Raw genomic sequence first — 19805 nt, 5'->3', positions numbered from 1 at the left:
AATGTAATGTAAATGTTCAGAGATTTTGCTCTTTGTTACACGTGACCTAAGGACCTTGCAAAAGGTCACTGCCAAGTGGCACTGTGAGTTCACAGTAAGTGGCTAGCCACTGTGCTCTGAGGCTTTCTTGGAGCCTACCAGTCCCTGACATTTCTTTCTTATTTTTTATACTTTGATGATGAGTTTCTCTATGAAGGTGATTGAAGCAATATGTGTATATGAACAATAAAACACTAGCAATCTGCATAGGATTGAAATTGTGACTCAAATGAAACTGTGTAAGAAGCATGCTGACACGATGTAGGATTTTTGTGACGATTCATGTAGTCAGTAGAAGCTGTTGTAATGTACACTGCAAGTGAACAGATGAATGGTGTTTTATGTAAAACCCCCTCTACCACTTTCGTGTCTGTTCGATGGGTTTCTGGTCATAAGCTAAGGAAACAAGTAACTTGAGGTCTGGATATCATTCTTGAAGACCAGAAGAATGTTCAACCTGTAAGCAAGTCCATTCTGTTGCCTGAATCCTCCTTTTCTCACTTTATTAAATAACACCAGAAAGACTGAAATGTGGACTCAAGCACCAGTTTGATAAACTTCCCATTCTGTTTTAGCTACATTTCATTAGGGTCATGTCCTGTGTGCTGCTTGTACACGTGGGCAATGATAGAACATAAAGACATCTTCATAATCTGACATCTTTGTAATAAAAATAACCTTATGTAATAACTGAGTAAACTTATGATTTAGGTAAGCTTATGCTTTGTGTAAAGAAGTAAAAGAGAATTTGGGGGGGAGGGTGTTATGATCTGTGCCAGGGAAAGACTGCTGATAAATTTTTTCTTGCCTTGCAGGACAGCAGTGGAATTAGCCATGACAGTCACTTCACATGCCTTTGCTAGGCACTATCAGGTCCACCTTAGAATCAGTTAGAGGGAGTGGTGGTTAACAGCAATGTATAGTTCATTAAAATGTTACGAATAATTCTCTCACTTGGGTCACATTCTTTACACTTTCCCCCATCTTGTAGTTTTTGAACCAATGTTTCTTCAGTGACTCCATGTTCTTGTTTACATAGAAGAAAATTAATTTATGGTTTTCTTCAAAACCATTTTCTTCCTGCAGTATTATTGACCATGAGCTCATAAATTGAATTGGTGTTGGAATATCCTTGGACTCCTTTTTCTGGGTTGTTTTTAAGACATTATCTTTGCTGTTTTGTAGTGTCTTCCCCCTGTAATACCCACTGGTATGTGTTTGTTGTCCCAAATGTCTAAGGTCTCCACATAGTCAGGAAGAAAGCATTCACAATTCTGTGTTTAAGGACTTAAGACTCCTTTTGAAATGCAGAAATGCAGCCTAAGCAGTTTGACAATCCCCTGTAATAGAAAACTTATTCTTTCCAACTCGTAAAGAAATTTACTAATTTTAAATTAGATTAGTTGTTTAGATATTCTCTACTTCCTATATCCTGACTGTGTATTGTCTCTAATTAACATTTCAGCTTGAGTCTGAAGTAGTAATTTGCTCTGATCTTCCCCCAGTCTTAACCAATTGATCTCTCATTTCTCCCATGTCTCACTTTCTGTTCAGCTATCAATTATGCAACTAATGTATTGTACTTGCTCCCTACTATTAAGAGCCAAACCTAGAGGCTCTCCTGTAGCTTGTCCACCTTTAAGTTCAGGACAGGATAGTCTCCAGATGTCCCTGTATTGCTTCAGTTTTGTTTTTTTTCCCTTTTGCATCTCCTAACTGTGATCAGTGTCTAACAGATTCACTTGCCTTGTTCTTGCTGAACACTCCACAGCTGGAAGAACTTTCCAAAATGATGGGTGTCTGATCTGTAAATGAGTCTCTTAAGGCTTATACTTATTTGTCAGAGTGCATTAGACACAGCTACATGTCAGCATCATCAGAACATGTCTACGGAATTACACAATTTTCTGTCTGTTTTAATATTTCAGCAGTCTCTGATCAGATCACTGTAGCATTTTTATTTTAGATATAGACTTCAGAATATACTTGCTAACTAAACTGTGTCCATTATTTTGCACTGACTGTTGATTTCTCCTCTCCCTTCCTCTTGGATGTATCTCTTTAATGCCTTTCAATCTTTCTGGTAAATTATTTTGCAGTAATCAGAGTTGTATTGTTATTTCACTGGTTTTTTTGGGGACTCTTTGGGAATATATCTTTTCTGTTGTATAGCTACGCAAAAGCAGGGTAAATGGCACCTTGAAGGAAGTTCATATTTTATTTAGTTTTTGTTTTGTTACTGCAATACTGTACAAGATTGGAAAGCAAAAGGAAATTGGTGATGGATGGAAATCCATTGTGTCTCTTGTATGCTGCACAAATTTGTTACAGATGTTTTACTGTCTCTAAATGATTTAGCTAGAATTGCTTATTATTTGCTGATGGCAGTGTTCTCTTTGTTGTATCTGCTTTTCTGCCATCTTTCAGAGACTAGCTGGTAAGTATGGAACATAAGACTGAGGATTGGATAATTGCATAGTAAAACTAGTTGTTCTTACTTTCCAAAAGAGACCGTAGAAATGCCTGCCCTAGCAGTTACCGGAGAACTTCTGTGCAGTATCATTCAGGGCACTTTTGCAGTGTTTTTCAGGCAGTTACCACAGTTAAAATTGAGGCAGACCAGATGTTAAATATCTGATTCTTTATAACTGCTCATAGTCTGGTGTTTTCTGATACCTAGTTGTCATCATCCTAATAAAGGGCAGTCCTGGTCCAGAACAATTTATCGAGAGCTTTACAATAAATACAAAGTTTCCAAGTTATGTCAAAATCTTGTATGGTACTTCAGAAGTACTGGCTTTCACCAGAAAAGTTTCTTCTTTTCTTCTTTTCTTCACTGGAAGAAGAGATGATGTTTCTCTTGGACTTTATATGAAGGAAGTCTGTGGTTTGTACTTAAAAAAAATATCTGTTAATACATGTGTATAGTGTAGCTAAGCTTCATACATGTGAATCAGTGACAGCAAAGGGAAAACATCCCATATTTTAGATGTTTGTAGTACCTTGAAATGAGAAGCATCCCATGTTGGCTAGAGAAACACTGAGAAATGTACAATGAATGGTCTGAATCGAGCATTTACCCTCAATACAATTGGTAGTTTTGTGTCTCAGGCCTGTTCCCAACCTTCTGCCTCCCTCATGAGTTGTGAGATTTAAATGATATGTGAATGCTCCCTTCATCATCAAAATGTGACTGAATTTTCTTAATGTAATTGGAAATATAATTTGTGTAGACTGGAGTTGAGAAATGCGCTAATTTCAGTAGCAGTGGGTTTTCTCTTTATGTGTCAGTTTGAGTATTTTTGTCACAACTTTTTGGGAAATAAAAATTAATTTTGTAGAATAATCTGATATGTTTGTGAGAAATTTGCTAAAAGCAAATGGCATACCTATGTTTTTAGTTTACAGTTATCACAAGAGTATTTTATGTAAATGTTTTTAAGTTCTTTTAGAGTAACTTGATTTTAAGGCATAAACGGAAGGCAAGTAATCTTCCATCGACCAACAAAGCATTACCCAGTGCTAAGACTTTTGTTTATCATTTTCTGGGTTTTCATCAGATTTTACTGACCTTTGGAAAATTATATATTCCAGAGCTTTGTCTTTGTGCAAAACTGGCTGTGACTAGTGTAACACATGGGAAGAATTTTTACGTGCAACATGTCTTTCCTTCTCATGTTTGTTCACCCATGAAAATATAAAAAGTGTGGTTGGAAAATGTGTAAAAGTAGGTAGAAATCCTGTTGCAGATGTTTTGGATATTAGTGCTGGAAAATATTGCAGCTGCACTATATGTAACAGTAACAACAAAATACAAAAACAGCAAAGTGATGAGCTGAGTCCAGGTTGCCACCTAAAGCCACAAAGAGGTGGTGACTTTGGTATATACAGCAGAGCCATGGGATGGCAAGTGGTGATCTTGCTGTCTTGGCTGCGCGTAGCTGCCTGGAGGATGACTTGTCATAGGTGGGCTGGAGTGTGGGAGCAAAGAAAGGGGCTGCCAGGAGTTAGAGGAGCAATTTCTATGAAGTCAGAATGGTGGGATTTCAAAGTAAAGTCTCAAGCTACTGTTTCTGTTGTTTGCTGAGACTTCATGTATCTTAATACTGCAGTCTTGTTGTGCTGTGACAACACTTTGCTTCAGTCATTTTAAACAGTCTAACAAACAGTGTCAGATGGTAAAGACTTTCAATTGCTGCTAACCTGGGCTGAATTTGAACTACTGACCTAAAGGTGAAAGGTCTCTTATCCCATTACCAATCTGCTAAGCCCACCAAACTACAGAGTCAGTTCTGCACACAGTTTATACCAGCTGTTCATGGCCATTTTTAGAACCGAAAGAAAAGGTGATTTTGCTGCCAGACAACACTTCTTCACACAAGAGGGTCAGCCGACAACAGTTAACCAAATTTTTGCCACATTCTTGCCTCCTAATGCAATTTCCATTATGTATCTACTGGTTGTCTGCTTTTCAGGCTTCCCAAAAGAACTACAGAAAAGCATTGCTAATTGTTGTTGACAGAAGAGAACAACATTGTTTGTAAGTCATTGAATCTGAAAGATGCCATTAACAGTGCTGCCAAGGCATGGAGTGATACCTTAGAGACAACATTCCCATGTAACGCTGATAAAATACTATTAAAAAAAGTAGTGAAAGAGACTACTTAATAAGTAGAGAAACAAAAGGTCATTCTTCAAAGGGTACATTAGTTTCTTTGCTTTGGTGAATTTGATGTAAAGCAAACCAAAGAATAGTTGCAGTGTGACCAGAGCCATCTTGAATTAAGTGTTCTGAGAAGGCTTTAATACTGCAGATAAATAGAGTAAAAGCAGAAATGATATCTTTAGGAAAGAAAGTATTGGTTTTCTGGATGCTAGTTTATTTTCTTACATGGAGTATGTAGTGGAAAGGAAATTGTGTAGAATTACTGAATTTCAAGAAATTTTTTTGAAGTGCAGGATGTTAATTGAGAAAGTTATGTTGAAATTATGAGCTAATTAACTTGTTGACCTAAACTGTATGCTATTTGTCTAAAACACAGAAAATAGTCAGAATTCATAGGCCAAGTAAGATATATCTGTCCCATACAATGTAGAAACAAATCCTTGCAAAAGAAAATTGAGAACTGTGTCAATAATTATTGGAATATAACCTCTTATGAGGCAGTAAATTAAATACTTTAAAAAAGTTATATGCTACGATTAAAAAATTAGTTTGTACCAAATGTCTGTGCATTAGTTTTTATTTCTGTAAGCTTACTTGAGAAACAATAAAAGAAGTGTACCTGAGCATCTTAGCTGATGGAAATTTTTGTAGCCTGGTTGCCTTCCATTCTTCAATTGTATATTAATACGTCAGAAAGCAAACAGCAAGCATTGTTATATAGGATTTCTATAGTTAGCCAGTTATGTATTCCTGATTTCCATTCATTCTGTACATTAATCCAGCCATTGTCTGTTTTTCGGTAGCCTTTATGAAAAGCTGTTTTTTGCTGTATGCTCCCAAACCCCATGTACATGTGAACTATTTTGCAGAAAGATGTGACCCCAGCGTGCTTCTGCTCATAGTAGTCAGGAAGCTTGCATGCCTGAAGAGCACAACATGTGTGCACCTCTGTTGCTCTTCAGTTCTCTGAAATAGAAACCAGGCTTACAGAAGTACAGGGGGTTGAGAAGCATCTGTAAGTTGGTGTGTTTGGGTCAATTGATACTGGAGTTGGCTGCAGCAGCAAAGCCTGTGGGACTCCAGGTGAATCACATTTCCTGGAAACTGAGGTGTATGTTGAAAGTTAGTTTTGAGATTATTTATCTAAATGTAAAGGGGTATATGACACCATCTAGGGACTTATACTAGTAGGGATGACATTGGCTGTAGTTTTAAGTCTACTGAAATTTAGATTTTCTTGGCTGATGTGGCATGCTTGAATGTTCCAACTGGTGTGTGAGTAATTTGATGCCTTATACACACAGGGACAAGAGCAGTCTGAGTGTCCAGAAGTGTTTGCTGTTAGATCTGAGTACCTTGATAGTCTTGAGAAAAATGTGTCCCAGAATTATTCCCCTGAATATAAGGGGAGCAGTCATCACTGATTTAACTCTTACCTCTGACTCTCCATAAAAGCTGCATGACTGTTTTTGTAGCTGTGGATGAACCCCAGTATGGAAAAGCTTTAAAACCACTGGCAGTCACGGAACAGGAGGAGAATTAGGAGCCTTTCCATACTATTCTGGTGATGGATGCTAACTGCCCTGTGATGGTGGTAGGTTCTCCAACTCTTATATACCCGTTTTACCATCTGTAAACTGGGATGTAATTATTTTCTGACAGTGGCTTTACCACTAGTTTCTCTTGCTGTATAAATGGGAAGGAGTTAGTGAAACAAAAACACTTTCAAAGCTCATGGGAACCTGTTGCTGTGATATGTCTTAAGAGCAGTAGATCCTGTATGAAGGGGAAGCACTTTCCCTTTACTCTGTATAGCAGTTGCTGGTCATGGCAGGTATAGCTTTGTGGACTTCAAAGCAAGAATATAAGTGGCATTTTACAGAGACTTAAGACTTTTTAAAGGAGGAATATATTGTTCTTAAGTGCATTGAAATGATGACTTGTTATCAACTGTTTATGAGCAGACTTGGTATATGTAAAGGAACTGATAGTAAAGGTGTTACTTTTGGCAGATAATTAATTGAGAGTTCTTGCTGATGAATTTTTTCTGCCTCTTCTGTTGATAATAAGGTACAGCTGCCTTGATACAGATATGGTTGCTTGCTGCAGACATGTCTGGTTTTGCTCTTTGTGTTGAAGACAGCAATAATGTGTGAACATGGCCACTATTGTATAACCATACTAACACTGGCTCTTTAATGGCTGGGCTTCACTGGCAACATCTTGGATCAGTTGACTGCAAAACTGAGTATGGCCTAAAGCTAAAGGAGTTGGATCAATTGAGTGAGATTCAGCTACATTCGTCAGCAAACATGCAATCGTCTTGTCGAAAATTTAGTACTTGACTTAGTCTCTATATACTGGGAAGTAAAGGCTGTGGATGGAGAAGAAAGTGAATAGAAGAAAATCCAACAGGCAGGCAGAATGAAGATGGCACCTGAAGTAGAAAGTGGAAAAGAGGGAAGTGGTTGAAGTCTAGCTTATAAGATTGATTTTATAACAGCTACAATTACTTTAGTCAATTGGCTGTTATAGTTGTTGAAGAGATTTCAAGATTAAAGTTCATATTTTGGTCATCTGATGGTCTTAATGAATACGAAAATGCATTTAAAATGTATTTGGTACCCCAAATGATTGGAATTGTCTATGTTATGCCTAAATAGTAGTAGTTGAAGCAGAGTCCTAAAATAAAGTAGAACAACTTCTCCCCACCCCCCAAAAAAAATCCCCCAACATTTTTTCCTATACATATTTTCTGAATGCTGTTTTGTGTAGAGACACAAAGGGAGTATTTTGAAGAAACAGAAGAAAATATTGACCAAGTCAAAGATCTGTATTGAAGAATGGATTAAATAAATGTTTGTGAGTCGTAAGAACCAAACAACAAAAATATTTTTCTTTTCAGAGACATTCCATCTTATTTTGATCATCAACAATAAAACTGAAAACAACAATGAAGCTATTGAATCTGGAATGCCAGTTGCTATCCAAGAAAAATGGCAGTATAACTAAATAATGCAAATGTCTTTGGAAAAATAAAAAGTATTTTAATTATGTGGAATGTTAAAATTCCAAACATGTTCTCAGCTCAAAGGTAACCTTTTAAAACTTAAATTCCAAAGTAGAAAAATTAGTTCTGTTGTTCAAATATGAATGTGTGCTAAGTAACTTTCTATTAAAAGTTAGGGAGTTTTAATCGAAACTTTAAGTCTTAATAGAAATGGAATTGCCTCAATTTAACACTGCAGGATAGATGAGATGTTTCATAGATTCTCAAAATGGTGTTATTAAACTTGACATGCTGGAGAGTATCATGTGTTAGGTAGAATCAAGATTGAATCCCAAAGGTACATCCTTAAACTGTATAATCAGGTTCCCATTTCAATGTCACTTTTGTCCTTCAAAGAATAGGTGCTTGTTTCGGTGATGATTTGTCATTAAAATTATGTCAAAACGTCTTAAAATGTTGTTGAAACTCTAAACAAACTCAGAGCACACACAGGGCTAATTATGGATGCCATCTGTTTATTTTTACAAAGCTTTTTTTCTTAAAGACCAAAGCATCTACTTGTTCTGCTAAGCTACAGTGTTGTTATAATGACTGAATGTTTTCCTTAATACTATATACTTGAAGGAAGAAAGACAAGTGGTTTGGTCAGTGACCTTTTCCTGTGTCGGAGAAGGTACGCAGTATGACATCTCACGATAAAACACTTGCAAATTGCATTTTCATAAGATATTTTGCCCCTTGGAGCACAAACATTTCATAGCAAAAATGGCAGTTCTCTCATAATTTCTGTGTGGAAGGTCGTATAGCTATTCCTGTGCAAAGAATATACTTTTAGCTTACCTTTTACTTGATTGATGTGGTGACGATCAGAGGAACCACCTTGGTTGCTTTTTACTGCCCTATGCCTAGTTAAATGCTTTATAGTTCATTAACGTGCTCGTTTCTCTGCCCATTTGAAGGCAGAGGTGTGTGTGCACGTGTTACGCGCGTCCATGTGTGCATGCTTGTACGCACATCCCGCGTGAGCGCGAGCGACGGCAATTCCCAGGGCAGCGTCTTCCAAAGCCGTTAGCGGCAATTTGCTGAGCGCGCAGAGCCACTCTGCTGGTCCAGCCCAGCTATTGTGCATGCTAAGCACTAAACAGATAAGTCTGGAGGTGGGGAGGGGAGGGGAATTGAAGGATCCATCTGCTCATTTCTGCTACACTGCGCTGATGCAAGATTACGTTAATCTGGTTGCTTGTCAGGACAGGTTAGTGAAAGAAGGTGAATGGGTGAGATATAGGCTAGGCCGGTTCTGTGGAAAATTGGTAGCAGCTCCTGTACGTGCCATGTTAAGTGTAGCAGAATGGGTTGATTATCAGCTACTTTGAGATTTTCAGTTAAAATGTAGTTCTGGCTCTACAGTATGAGTGTCTTCAAAACAAAATTGAAAGGGAAAAGCTTCCAGACAAAGAAAAATTAACTCATTGTCATCAGGTGCATTGAATTTGTAAAATAAGTAAAAAAAAACACCAACCAAACAATAAACCCCTACAAATCCCCAGATCCTCTGAGGTCACCTCTTTAGTTTTCCTTCTGTATGCTGCTCTGAGTTTTAGTAATCTGCTATATATATTTTTTTTTTTTGGTGTTTTCCATGCAAGGACAGCAGTTGCTGGAGTTTATGTAGATTTTTTTTTTTGGTGGAAAAAGACCAAAAGAGAAACATATTCGTTCTTTGTTCTTTGGCTGGTTGAATTTCTTGTTTATCTCTGTTTGTTTACAGAGAGGTGCTTTTTTTTTTTTTGGTTGCTTTTTGTTACCTACTGACTGACAGTTCTTGACCTTGCAGGTTGAACATCCCGTCACAGAATGCATTACCGGCCTGGACTTAGTCCAAGAAATGATCCGTGTTGCTAAGGGTTACCCTCTCAGGCACAAACAGGCTGATATTCCCATCAACGGCTGGGCGGTTGAATGTCGAGTTTATGCTGAGGTAAATGAGTGGTAATGGGGAGGAGGGGGTAGGTGGTTGAATTGTGGCGTAATAATACCCAGGTGTGGATAGATGCCAAGGTGAAATCAAGGAATATCATATGAAAGTCATGATTTAGAGCATGTAACACAAATGGTTAATGGGGTTTTGTAGAATTGTAGAGTTCTTATTTTTTAATTAAAAATATGGTGTGTGTTTCGACATAGCTTTTTCCTGAAAATTGAAAGTAAAAATGGTAAAAGGAAGAGGTAAGCAAATATCATTAGAAATAAGCCTGCATGTTCAGTTCACATTTAATGATGCTGGACTTATTTACCCCAGAGTTAACTACTCTTTCCAGGTTTCTGGAATGTGTAGTTGAAACTTGTTGACTTAAAAACACAGTTGAAATTCCATGTCTTAGAGAATTTTTGTTGTTTTAATAAAACTTTCGAAAAGGTTGTTGAAAAACCAGGCTACACATCTTCTGGAACTACAGTTTATAGGATAAACTTTCAAAGCACATTCCAAAATGATAACTATAATTATGGTACGAGTCTCAATCTCACCTTAAAGAAGCTTATGAATATTTAAGCCACATTTTCAAGCACCTTCAAGACATTTTGAGGTAATGTCTTTTTGTTGTCACTTTTGATACATGAAAATGTGTTAATTAAAAAAAAAATGTCATTGAATCAGAGTGGTTTGTGTTGGAGGGGACCTTGAGGATCATCTAGTCCCAACCTCCCTGCCATGGCCAGGGACACCTTGCACTAGACCAGGTTGCTCAGAGCCCCATCCAGTCTGGCCTTGAACATTTTTCAGGGATAGGGACTGGAAAATAATATTATCTTCCTTCCCTTAGTTTCAGAAACATTTTAGGTAGCTCTGCATTTCAAAACTAAATGAGCGCCTTGAAACATTTTTTCCCCTTTCTTAACTGTTGGGAATTTTTTTACCTAGACCATCTTATTTGAGGTTGGATTTTTTTTCCCCTTTGTGACATGCACATGACCTCCAAATTGCTCTACTGATTCCAAGTTTTACAGACTATTTTGATAAAGAATAAATATTTGCCCTGTGACTGGCATGGAAGCTATTTTGAGTTTTAGTAGGCTGTACCCTGGAGTAACTGATGCTTGGGCTTTTTAATTTGTTCATCTTAAATCTTTTCACATTTATAAGTAATGAATCCAACTACTTTGCCATGAATTAGATTATTTTGTAGGCCATATATTTATTTGTTTTTCTATTAGGTTTTTATTGGTGTTGCGTTATGTACAATAATGTAGGAGGTTTCCAGTGGCATAAAAATCACTTTGACTTCTTAAGATAAGTGAAATTCTAGCTGCCCTTTTTATCTCCAAAAATTTTTCCTTATACTTTCTTCTCAAGCCTGGCCTCCTGAATGCTTTCCTGTCCTTCTTCCAAGTGTAGCTAATGAAAATGTCATCTTTGTATATTGTGTTTTTGTACATTGTAACTGGGTATAGAATACTGGGTCAGAATACTGATTTCTTTTTTTTTAACTGGTGCAAGAGATTTTATATACTTCCATTCTTTATTTGGACTTGTGGGGGCAGATGGATGAAGAAATGTTCTTCAACACAAGTAATTCTGGGCAAGAAAACAGTCATTCCAGTAGCAGTTTCTATTATACTTGAAGCTTTCAAAGCTTATCTGCTCCACATCTGTAAAAGCTTAATGCTTTCTCACGTTGAATTTTTTTCCAGGACCCCTACAAATCTTTTGGCCTGCCATCCATTGGTAAACTGTCTCAGTATCAGGAACCACTGCATGTGCCAAGTGTAAGTAACTCTGTTCTGATTTTTGTAGGTGCTGAGTGTCTCTTATATAAAGACTATAAATACTCAGCACCTTTGTAAACCAAGCCTTTTTTCAAGATTTTTGCCAGAGTGGGGACAGGACATGGCAGTACTAATTTGTGCAACCTGAAAAAATGCTTAAAAGTGAACAGTTCCAAACTGGGTGAAAAATGTTCAGATTGGATATAACAGGAAACCAATACATGTTGAAATAGTTTGTTTTATAACTTTCAGCTTAAGATTTTCAGACAGACTTTGGTAAATATACTTGTGGTCATTAGAAATGACAGTGAACTGTTGAGTCAGCTCTTAAATCATAAAGAACTGGGGACAGTGGTGAAAAACTACCAGTACTTTTTGTTTAGCTTTGTAGACTTTAAAGAGGAGTTTCTTTCAGCGGCTGTTATGTGTTTCAGGATACAGCCTAACTATACAGAATAGGTGTTTTAACAAACACTGTTTTCTGCTGGCTGTAAAGAGCAAATACACTGCCTTTCTGTAAAATCAAGGCAGTCTTAAATTATAAGTGCACATATACATGAATGACACTGTGTCAGTGCAATGATGAGACTGTACCATCTGTGAATACAATTATTCAGTCTGATTGCTTGCACGGAAAATACTGAGAAATTACAGGCGGGATCTTAAATGTGAAGTTGTTATTGGATATATGATTTATTTCTCTTTTAAAATTGTTTTTGCCCGTGTACTTTCCAAAGGGACCTGACCCTTTCTGGTCTTTAAGGCTTCATGCTGTGTTCAAAGCCTGAAAGCAGAAAAAAATTGTGAAGATCTAAAAGGCATTATGTGCTCTTAAAGAGGAGATGAGGAAAAAAGGTATCACTGGATGTATCTAAACTTCTTTTTAATGAAACAAAGAGTGTATTTAATAAGAATTTATAATGAATACTCTATGGTTGTTAGAAGTTTTCACCATGTTGTAATAGCTAACACGATGTCAAACATTTTGCCCTTGCAAGTTTTTGCAATTTGCAATTTTCCAAACGTGAGACCTGTTGAAAGTACAAGTGATAATGGACAAACTATACCCCCTACAGTCTTTGTCCCACCAAATCTTTCTTCAATTAATGCTGCAGCAGGAGTTTTATGTAATAACATTTGCGCTTGTGAGCCATCCGTACAAAGAAAAAACAATTAAAATGCCTTAAATGTTCTGCTTACTGCTGTTATTTGCTTGTGTGAATGTTGCATGTCAGCTAAATGGACCACGGAATAGATAAAGTGATTGGGTGTAGGAGAGTGCACACTAAGCTTTGTCTATCATTATTGCTGGGAGCAATCAAATTGATGCCAGCAGGACAGTAGACGCGTTGACAGCTGTAATTATGTATCTCCATGGTGATCACTTTTGGCCTGTCATGGAGGCCCATGAGTCCCCTCCCTAGCAAGCATTTAATCAGATTGGGCTGTCACTTGTCAGGTAGACGGGGTGGGCTGGGAGTTGTGCTTAGGGGGAGAGGTGAATTGAAAATGAAGGGTGGGAGATGCCTGATTGCTTCACCTAGTCCATCGTGGTACCAAAGAAAGAGATTTTAATTACACTGGAGGCTTCAGAGCAATGGTTTTGAGGAGCTCATATGGAGTCTCTAGGCTTTCTCTTCCTGTTTACTTCCACTGTCATATTAAAAAATAGAAAAAGTATTTTTATGTAAACACTCGTGATTTGGTGTCTTAATACATGCATTTCTTCTACCATGAAACTGATTTCTCTCCTGAGAATGTCATGCTGCTAAGAACAAAATTAATACGGCTAAAAAGGTACAGCGTTACAGGCCCATTGTGCCATGGTGTTTGTTTTCTGCATTTTAGGTTTTAGAATTGTCAACAATTTGGCTTGAGAAAAATTAGCAGAGACTTGTAGTGTGTCACAGCAAGTTCAGCTTACGTGTATTTCCAAATGTATTTGCAGTTCATTTCTTCTGTGTCTCAAGTTAGCTCTTTTTGCCTACCATGCATGTGTGTCAGCTGCTCATGCTGGTGGAGCTGGTGAGCATGGCTGTGTGAGAGCTTTTGCTTAGCCATAGGGAGGAAATATGATGGCTATTTTTGTGTCAGGTAGTTTGTAATTTCCTTTTAACATGGCGCTCATAAGTACCAAACTTTTTTCACCTTTGATAATGAAGCTTAAGACAGGTGGCTGCAAACCAGCCCCTGATGTGTGACAGTGAGCTTTGATGTTTAGTGGCTCCTACACAACATACTCTGCCATATCTGGAGAGCTCCAGCATTGCTTTCTGTCAGTATGAGCACCAGTCTGGTATTTTAATGACTCTTACCAGGAAAAGAAAATTGTTAGACTCAGATATAGCAAAGAATTGAGAAATACTAGAATCTGTTTGTGTTCCTAAGTGGAATTTGATGCATTAAGAGTTTATTGCAGGACTGAGACACAGATTGTGCTTCACCCCTCCCCCCGCCTTAAACATTTTTCATTCCTTTTGCTGTTATCCTAATGCAGTAACACATGAGGATAGTACAACAGCAATAAAGTGTCAGGGCTGTAATATGAATGAGCTCTAGGCTACAGCAGGACCTCTGACCCTAGCTTTTCCTAAATATCTTAAATACTGGGTAAAAGAAAGGGAATATGTTAAACAGAAGTAAATGCTGCAGTTCTAATAAATATTACTGTTATTTATCAAGTTCAGCACATTGTAGTGAGTATCTGTTGAATTAGGGTTTCTTGTTCATCCAATATTCATTAAGTTCTGTCACACCATATAGTTTATAAAATCACCTACTGTTACCAGGATCTGAAAATGTAAGCACCACAGGGAGAATTGAAGATAATATAAATGTATTTCTTTTTGCTGTCATTTTTTCAGTCATCTTGAGTTTATTTTGTGAACTTCCACAGAGGACTTCAGAATTTTTTTTTTAAAGGAAGTTATGCAGTAGTTCAAGTCCTTTATATTCACTATAGCCTTTTCAAGATACTGTAGTTAGGAAAAAATGTGAATTTTGTAGTGGTCATGTACATGTTATATATGAACAGAAACACAGAGGCAGGCAGAACATATAGCTGGCAGCCTCAGAAGTCTTAGTTAACTTTAGGGCCTGACTAATGTGCTTATGTCCGAATTATGCACCTTTCATATGTTTTTTCTTTGCCAAAAGATGACATACATGTGTCAATACTTACCTATGCATATGTAAAGCACCCCTGAATGCTTGTGTGCAATCACTTTATAGGTGCTACTTCAGAGACAAAAGTCACAGTAGAATTCAAGTATCTGTTGAGTATGTACGTCATACCTTGTCTTATGTATGTATTTATTGAGAATTACAAAAAAAATATCATGGGCAGGGGATTTATTGAGTTTAATTGAGTAGGTAAATTAATTCTTTCTGATTTAAATGTGAGAACATGTGCATTGACTTTACACATAGGCAGCCGTTCTGTGAGAAAGGATGGTTTAGCAGCTGGAAGAAAGGAAGCTGAGAAATACACTGCATGTTTTTTCTGTAATCATGACATGTCTGAACTACATTCTCATCAGTAGCTAATGTTAATGTACCTGATCTGAGTAGTGGGGAGCCCAGTTAAGCACAGATAAAACACATTCAGTTAAGATGCTATTAAAGTGACACAGAAGCAATGCTGCCTTTACATGTGAATAAGTACAGAAACAATAATATGTAAATATAAATATATGAATATAAATATGTGAATAAAAGAATTTCTTAAAATAAATACATGTCCTAAAATTAAGTTAGACACTGTTTCTTACTGAATAAAGTGAATACACCTGCTAGGGTATCTTTTTATGTCATTTGGATAATAAAGTCATCATCGTGCCCTCATGTGGATTCTCTAGACAAGAGGTTCTACATGTGGTCCCTTGATAATTGCCTAAATTAAAATATTAAAGGCCTAACAGCCGTTGCATTGACCTTTTTCTGCCTTGCTGCAGACAGATGAACCGCTGTTTATTACAAAGGTTCTTTCCCACAGGTGAAGATTTAAGTGAGATTCCAGGACCCTGTTTCCCACCCCCTTTACAATGCAGTATATCAGAGCCCTGCTGTTTCAACAGCTTTGATTAGAGCCCTCCATCCTTATGATCCCCAGAATGCATTTATCACTTGAGTTATTTTGATTAGTTTTAAAAAAAATATTTCGGATTCCAGCGCTCAAAACCAGCAATTTAATAAATATTTATTCCCCAGAAATTGCTCATTTGAAAAGTTTTACATGGCTAACCTCATTGTTACAGTGACGAAATCAAACTGAGAGATGAAAACAAGAATCAGCAATACACAAACTAACTTGTTGGCTGGTTAACAGCAATCAGCCTCTTCAAAAGAAATTTTTGAACTCGTGTTATTTTTTTCCATGAATATTGCAGAATCAGAGCTTTAATTGGGGCTGTGTCCTTACAAAGCAAAGCCGTGGAAAAAGCTGTGTAAACATTAAAGCCTCGGGGGGAGAGCAACAACAGAAAAAAAAAAAGTTTAACAGTTGAGAGGGTGAGACAGAAGGAGAGTGTTACAGACATGAAAACCATAGGCTCAGTATTCCTATGGAGCTGATAAGCAGAGCTCCAAAGTTCCTGCTGAATCCTCCCTACTTCTGTTCCTACTGAAGCCATTGGAAGGGTTGTAGCAGAACATGAGGGATGTGATTACATATAGATGCAGAAAGGGTGTGATTATAAGGGTCATCCCTCATGCCAGGTGTCAGCCAGAAAAATAATTACAACTGTCTTTTATTACAGGGATTAAATTAGAATTGAATGTGTTTAAAGTTGAAGCGAGTGTAACACAGCTGAAATTCTTAGATCAGATTTACTCTGTTTATGGTGCATTCTAGAGAACAAAAGAGAATTTTGACCATGAACTCAAGATTACAGTCAAGTTTGTCCTAAAGGAAAGACTAATTCGCAAGTGTTTTTGCTGGTGAAGGAAAAAGTCTTCCTTTCCCTCCTCCCAGATTCTCTGAAAACAAACAATTATTCTAGTCTTTCCAGAGGGGAAAAATGTATGCGATAAGCTTTGTGGGGGTTATGGTTTAAGGCTGATGAGTAGGTTTGATCCTCATGTTGAAATTTTTTTTTTCCAGTAATATATAATTATTTTTACTTCTTATTTTTGAAGGTACGTGTGGACAGCGGTATACAACAAGGAAGTGACATTAGCATTTATTATGATCCCATGATCTCGAAAGTGAGTTGATTATTATTTCTCAGTGTTCTAAAGGTATGAAGTGCTGATTTTATACATAGATCTTTTAAATGAGAGAATAGTAAAGGATTCGTAAATCAATATTTTAAAGGTGCCAGGCATAGGGAATATGAAAGTGCCAGGCTCAAGGGAATACAAAAGAAGTGAAGGAAGATGTGGAATAGAGGAAATCTAGTGTCACTTCTAAATAAAATTTTTACCTTTTGACACTGTAGTTATTTATCTTGCAGTTTCTAATTAATAAGAAGATTCTAATTTAAACACTAGCCTTTATTGTCTGATTTAGATACTGCCAATCTGTTTTTTTAATATGGTCTAGCCTGGATGTAAATGTCAATAATTTTGGCTTCCAAAAAGAAGCATTGAAAGAAATGCTTGATAGTGTCTGTTAGTATTAGTTTTTAATCATCAGGAATATATTGGTAAAATTAAAAAATTACATCATAGTGTTCAGTCCTCAAGAAAATGATATCTTAGGAGTATGTTAGGCATTAGGAATCTGGTGAGTCAGCTTGGATATTGAACCTCTTGTCTGGATTTCTGAGAGCTTGTTTAGATGCTTTAAGTTTTATGAAGGAAAAGTGATTGGCCTTCTTTCATTGAATGGGTTAAGATTTCTTAGCTTTTTATAGATGTTTCAGGGAGCCTTTGTAGCACAAATACAGTAATAGTCAAGAAATGGTTTTATGACTGCAGAAGTTCTGCAAAGCTATTTAATTTTTAAATGCAATTCAAATTTTAGAGACAAACGCCTAATTTCTTGGAAATGTAAATACTTTTTTTTTTTTTTTAGCTGATTACCTATGGCTCTAATAGAGCTGAAGCACTAAAAAGAATGGAAGAGGCTTTGGACAACTACGTAATTCGAGGTAACTAGAGGAATTTGGATTCCTAGTGTGATAGGCTGTCATCTATTTCAAGAAAACAGCTTGAAAATGTAGTAATTAGCAAATTGAGCAAAGTTCCCACTTCTTAAGTGCAAATTGAAACAGGAAAAGCTTGTGTTAATTAAGCTGAGAAGATACATCAACTCTAAAGAGATTTCTTTTTCTTCATTATCTGCTTGAATATTTTAAAATAAATATTTAAAGAAATTTCTTAAAACTGATAGTTCTCACTGAATGGTAGCATGTAATTGATTTGTTATGTTGTAGAGGGGGGAAAAAAGGCCATTGCACAGTAAGAAATTTAAAGTAATTGCCATTTTTTAGGAGTTTAATACATTGATTGCAATTAAATATTATCACAATGCAGTAGTTGATTGTGTATACATATATATATATATTTCTCTTGTTTTTAAGGTTATTGTTTAGGTTTGGGCAGATACAGATGTAGGCTGTTGATCAGCATGTGTTTCAGCTTTGCTCACTGATTGCATAGGAGATGCAGCCATTCTTCCAGGCTTTCCAGGCAGCAGGGGTAAAACCAGCCCTGACCACTTTCACTCTTTTTAAGTTTTGGTGAGGGAAGTCATGTTTTGTGTGGCAGGAATCTTTAGGTCTTCCTCTGTCCCTTATGAAAAATAGGAAGGACAACTCAGGATGAGAGAGGTAAAAATTTTTGTGAAGTTTCTTTAAAACTTGGTTTGGCTTTAATGCTGAGCTGCTAAATGGTACATTTGCCCTGTCAAACTTGAAAGATTTATCTGTCTAGGGGAAAACGACCATCCCTCTACCACAGTATAGCTAGATACATGGTAGGATTAGCCATTGTAAATGAACTGCTAACTCTAACATAGATTTATATTGGTGCAACTTGAGCTGTTAGACTATTGCAGTACAATGTGCTGATGTAAACTGCTGTAAAACAGCTGAGTAAATTTATTTGAGAAAGAAATTTATACTGCTCTAGTTAGATTGATGTGAGGTGGATTTGTTGGTGTTGTTTTTAATGGAGACAGGCTCTGGATTCACACTCTGTTGTATTGATTGCAAGTGATGCTAAAAGTATTTTATTTAATGAGTATATGGCAAATGTGTATGGAGCATTGTCTTGTATTGCTATAATTTGCGATGGAGACCGATCATTTGTGCTTAGGTGTTTTACACAGATGTAGCTCATAACAGTTCCACAGATTATAAATACTTGTGAAGGATATGAGACCTTACACCTGAAAAGTAATAATTCTTATTCTTGAGGTTTTTACAGTCTTTTTATTAGTATGCATACATACATCACATCTAATATCTGTACTATTGCTATCTGAGAAAGCTTTTAGTCTATTAAAACATTTAAAGAGGTAATTCATGAACTATAGGTGGATTTTTTTTCTAAATACTGCAAACCACAAAATTTAATGTACTACAGATTTCAAAATGAATGATGAATTTTCAGAACACATTTCTAGTTTCCATTTGAAAACCACTGGGATTTTTGTGTTGTTATACACAGCTGGTAGTTTCTTCTCAGTGTTTATTTAAAATGGAACATTTGTGGATATTGAAGTATCTCTTCTCTTGCCTAGTGTGAATGACTCTTGATAGGGTAGTTAGTAGAAACTGTCCAAGCTGTAATGTTGTAAACTGCATTGACATGTGCAGAATTCCTTTTTTGTTCCTCTCCCCCCACTAAATGATGCTGCATATTTTTGCTTCACAATGTTGGGGTTCTATGTAACAAAATATTAAACTACCTTGATTTTTTGTAAAGTGCCACACATGAAGTCTTCCAACTTGAGTTTTCGTTAGTAGTAAAAGATACAGGATAATTTTTTACCTATTTTGAAGTTATTTGGTTTTATGTTTGGGTAGTGAGCTTGTACTTAACTATTTAGCGATTACCAGTCATCCTGAATAGTATGCTCCAGATCTCAACACAACCTCCTTGTTCCTCTGATTTCCTGGGAAGCAGCATTTATGTTTGCATGGTGTTTTAGAGACACAGTATTTATCCCTGTAAACCATGAAGTAACTCAGAAGCATTAAAGAGCATTTTAGATAAGTAATACCAGCTGAAGTCAGTGTCAGTTGTAGTAATGATGTGCACTGTGAGAGTTTTAGATTTAAAATCTCAAGGTTTGCAATTTCTGTAAACAAAGATGCTTGTTCACTCACATAGGATGGGAGTGGGGTATAGGGTGACTGGGTAACAGGTCAAGGACCA

General features: G+C 36.7%; 1 protein-coding gene across 1 annotated transcript in view; it reads left to right on the top strand.

The window, feature by feature from the left end:
- PCCA (propionyl-CoA carboxylase subunit alpha) overlaps positions 1–19805 on the top strand; it is a 274019-nt gene that overhangs the window by 106427 nt on the left and 147787 nt on the right. Inside the window, exons 13-16 of the mRNA XM_015631135.3 lie at positions 9550–9693; positions 11406–11480; positions 16617–16685; positions 17497–17572. Coding sequence (XP_015486621.1) covers positions 9550–9693; positions 11406–11480; positions 16617–16685; positions 17497–17572 — 364 coding nt within the window. The remainder of the gene's footprint in view (positions 1–9549; positions 9694–11405; positions 11481–16616; positions 16686–17496; positions 17573–19805) is intronic.

Source organism: Parus major, chromosome 1 (genome assembly GCF_001522545.3).
Source record: "Parus major isolate Abel chromosome 1, Parus_major1.1, whole genome shotgun sequence".
Taxonomy (NCBI): domain Eukaryota; kingdom Metazoa; phylum Chordata; class Aves; order Passeriformes; family Paridae; genus Parus; species Parus major.
The sequence above is the reverse complement of the archived record's forward strand: the minus strand, read 5'-3'. Positions and strand labels throughout refer to the sequence as shown.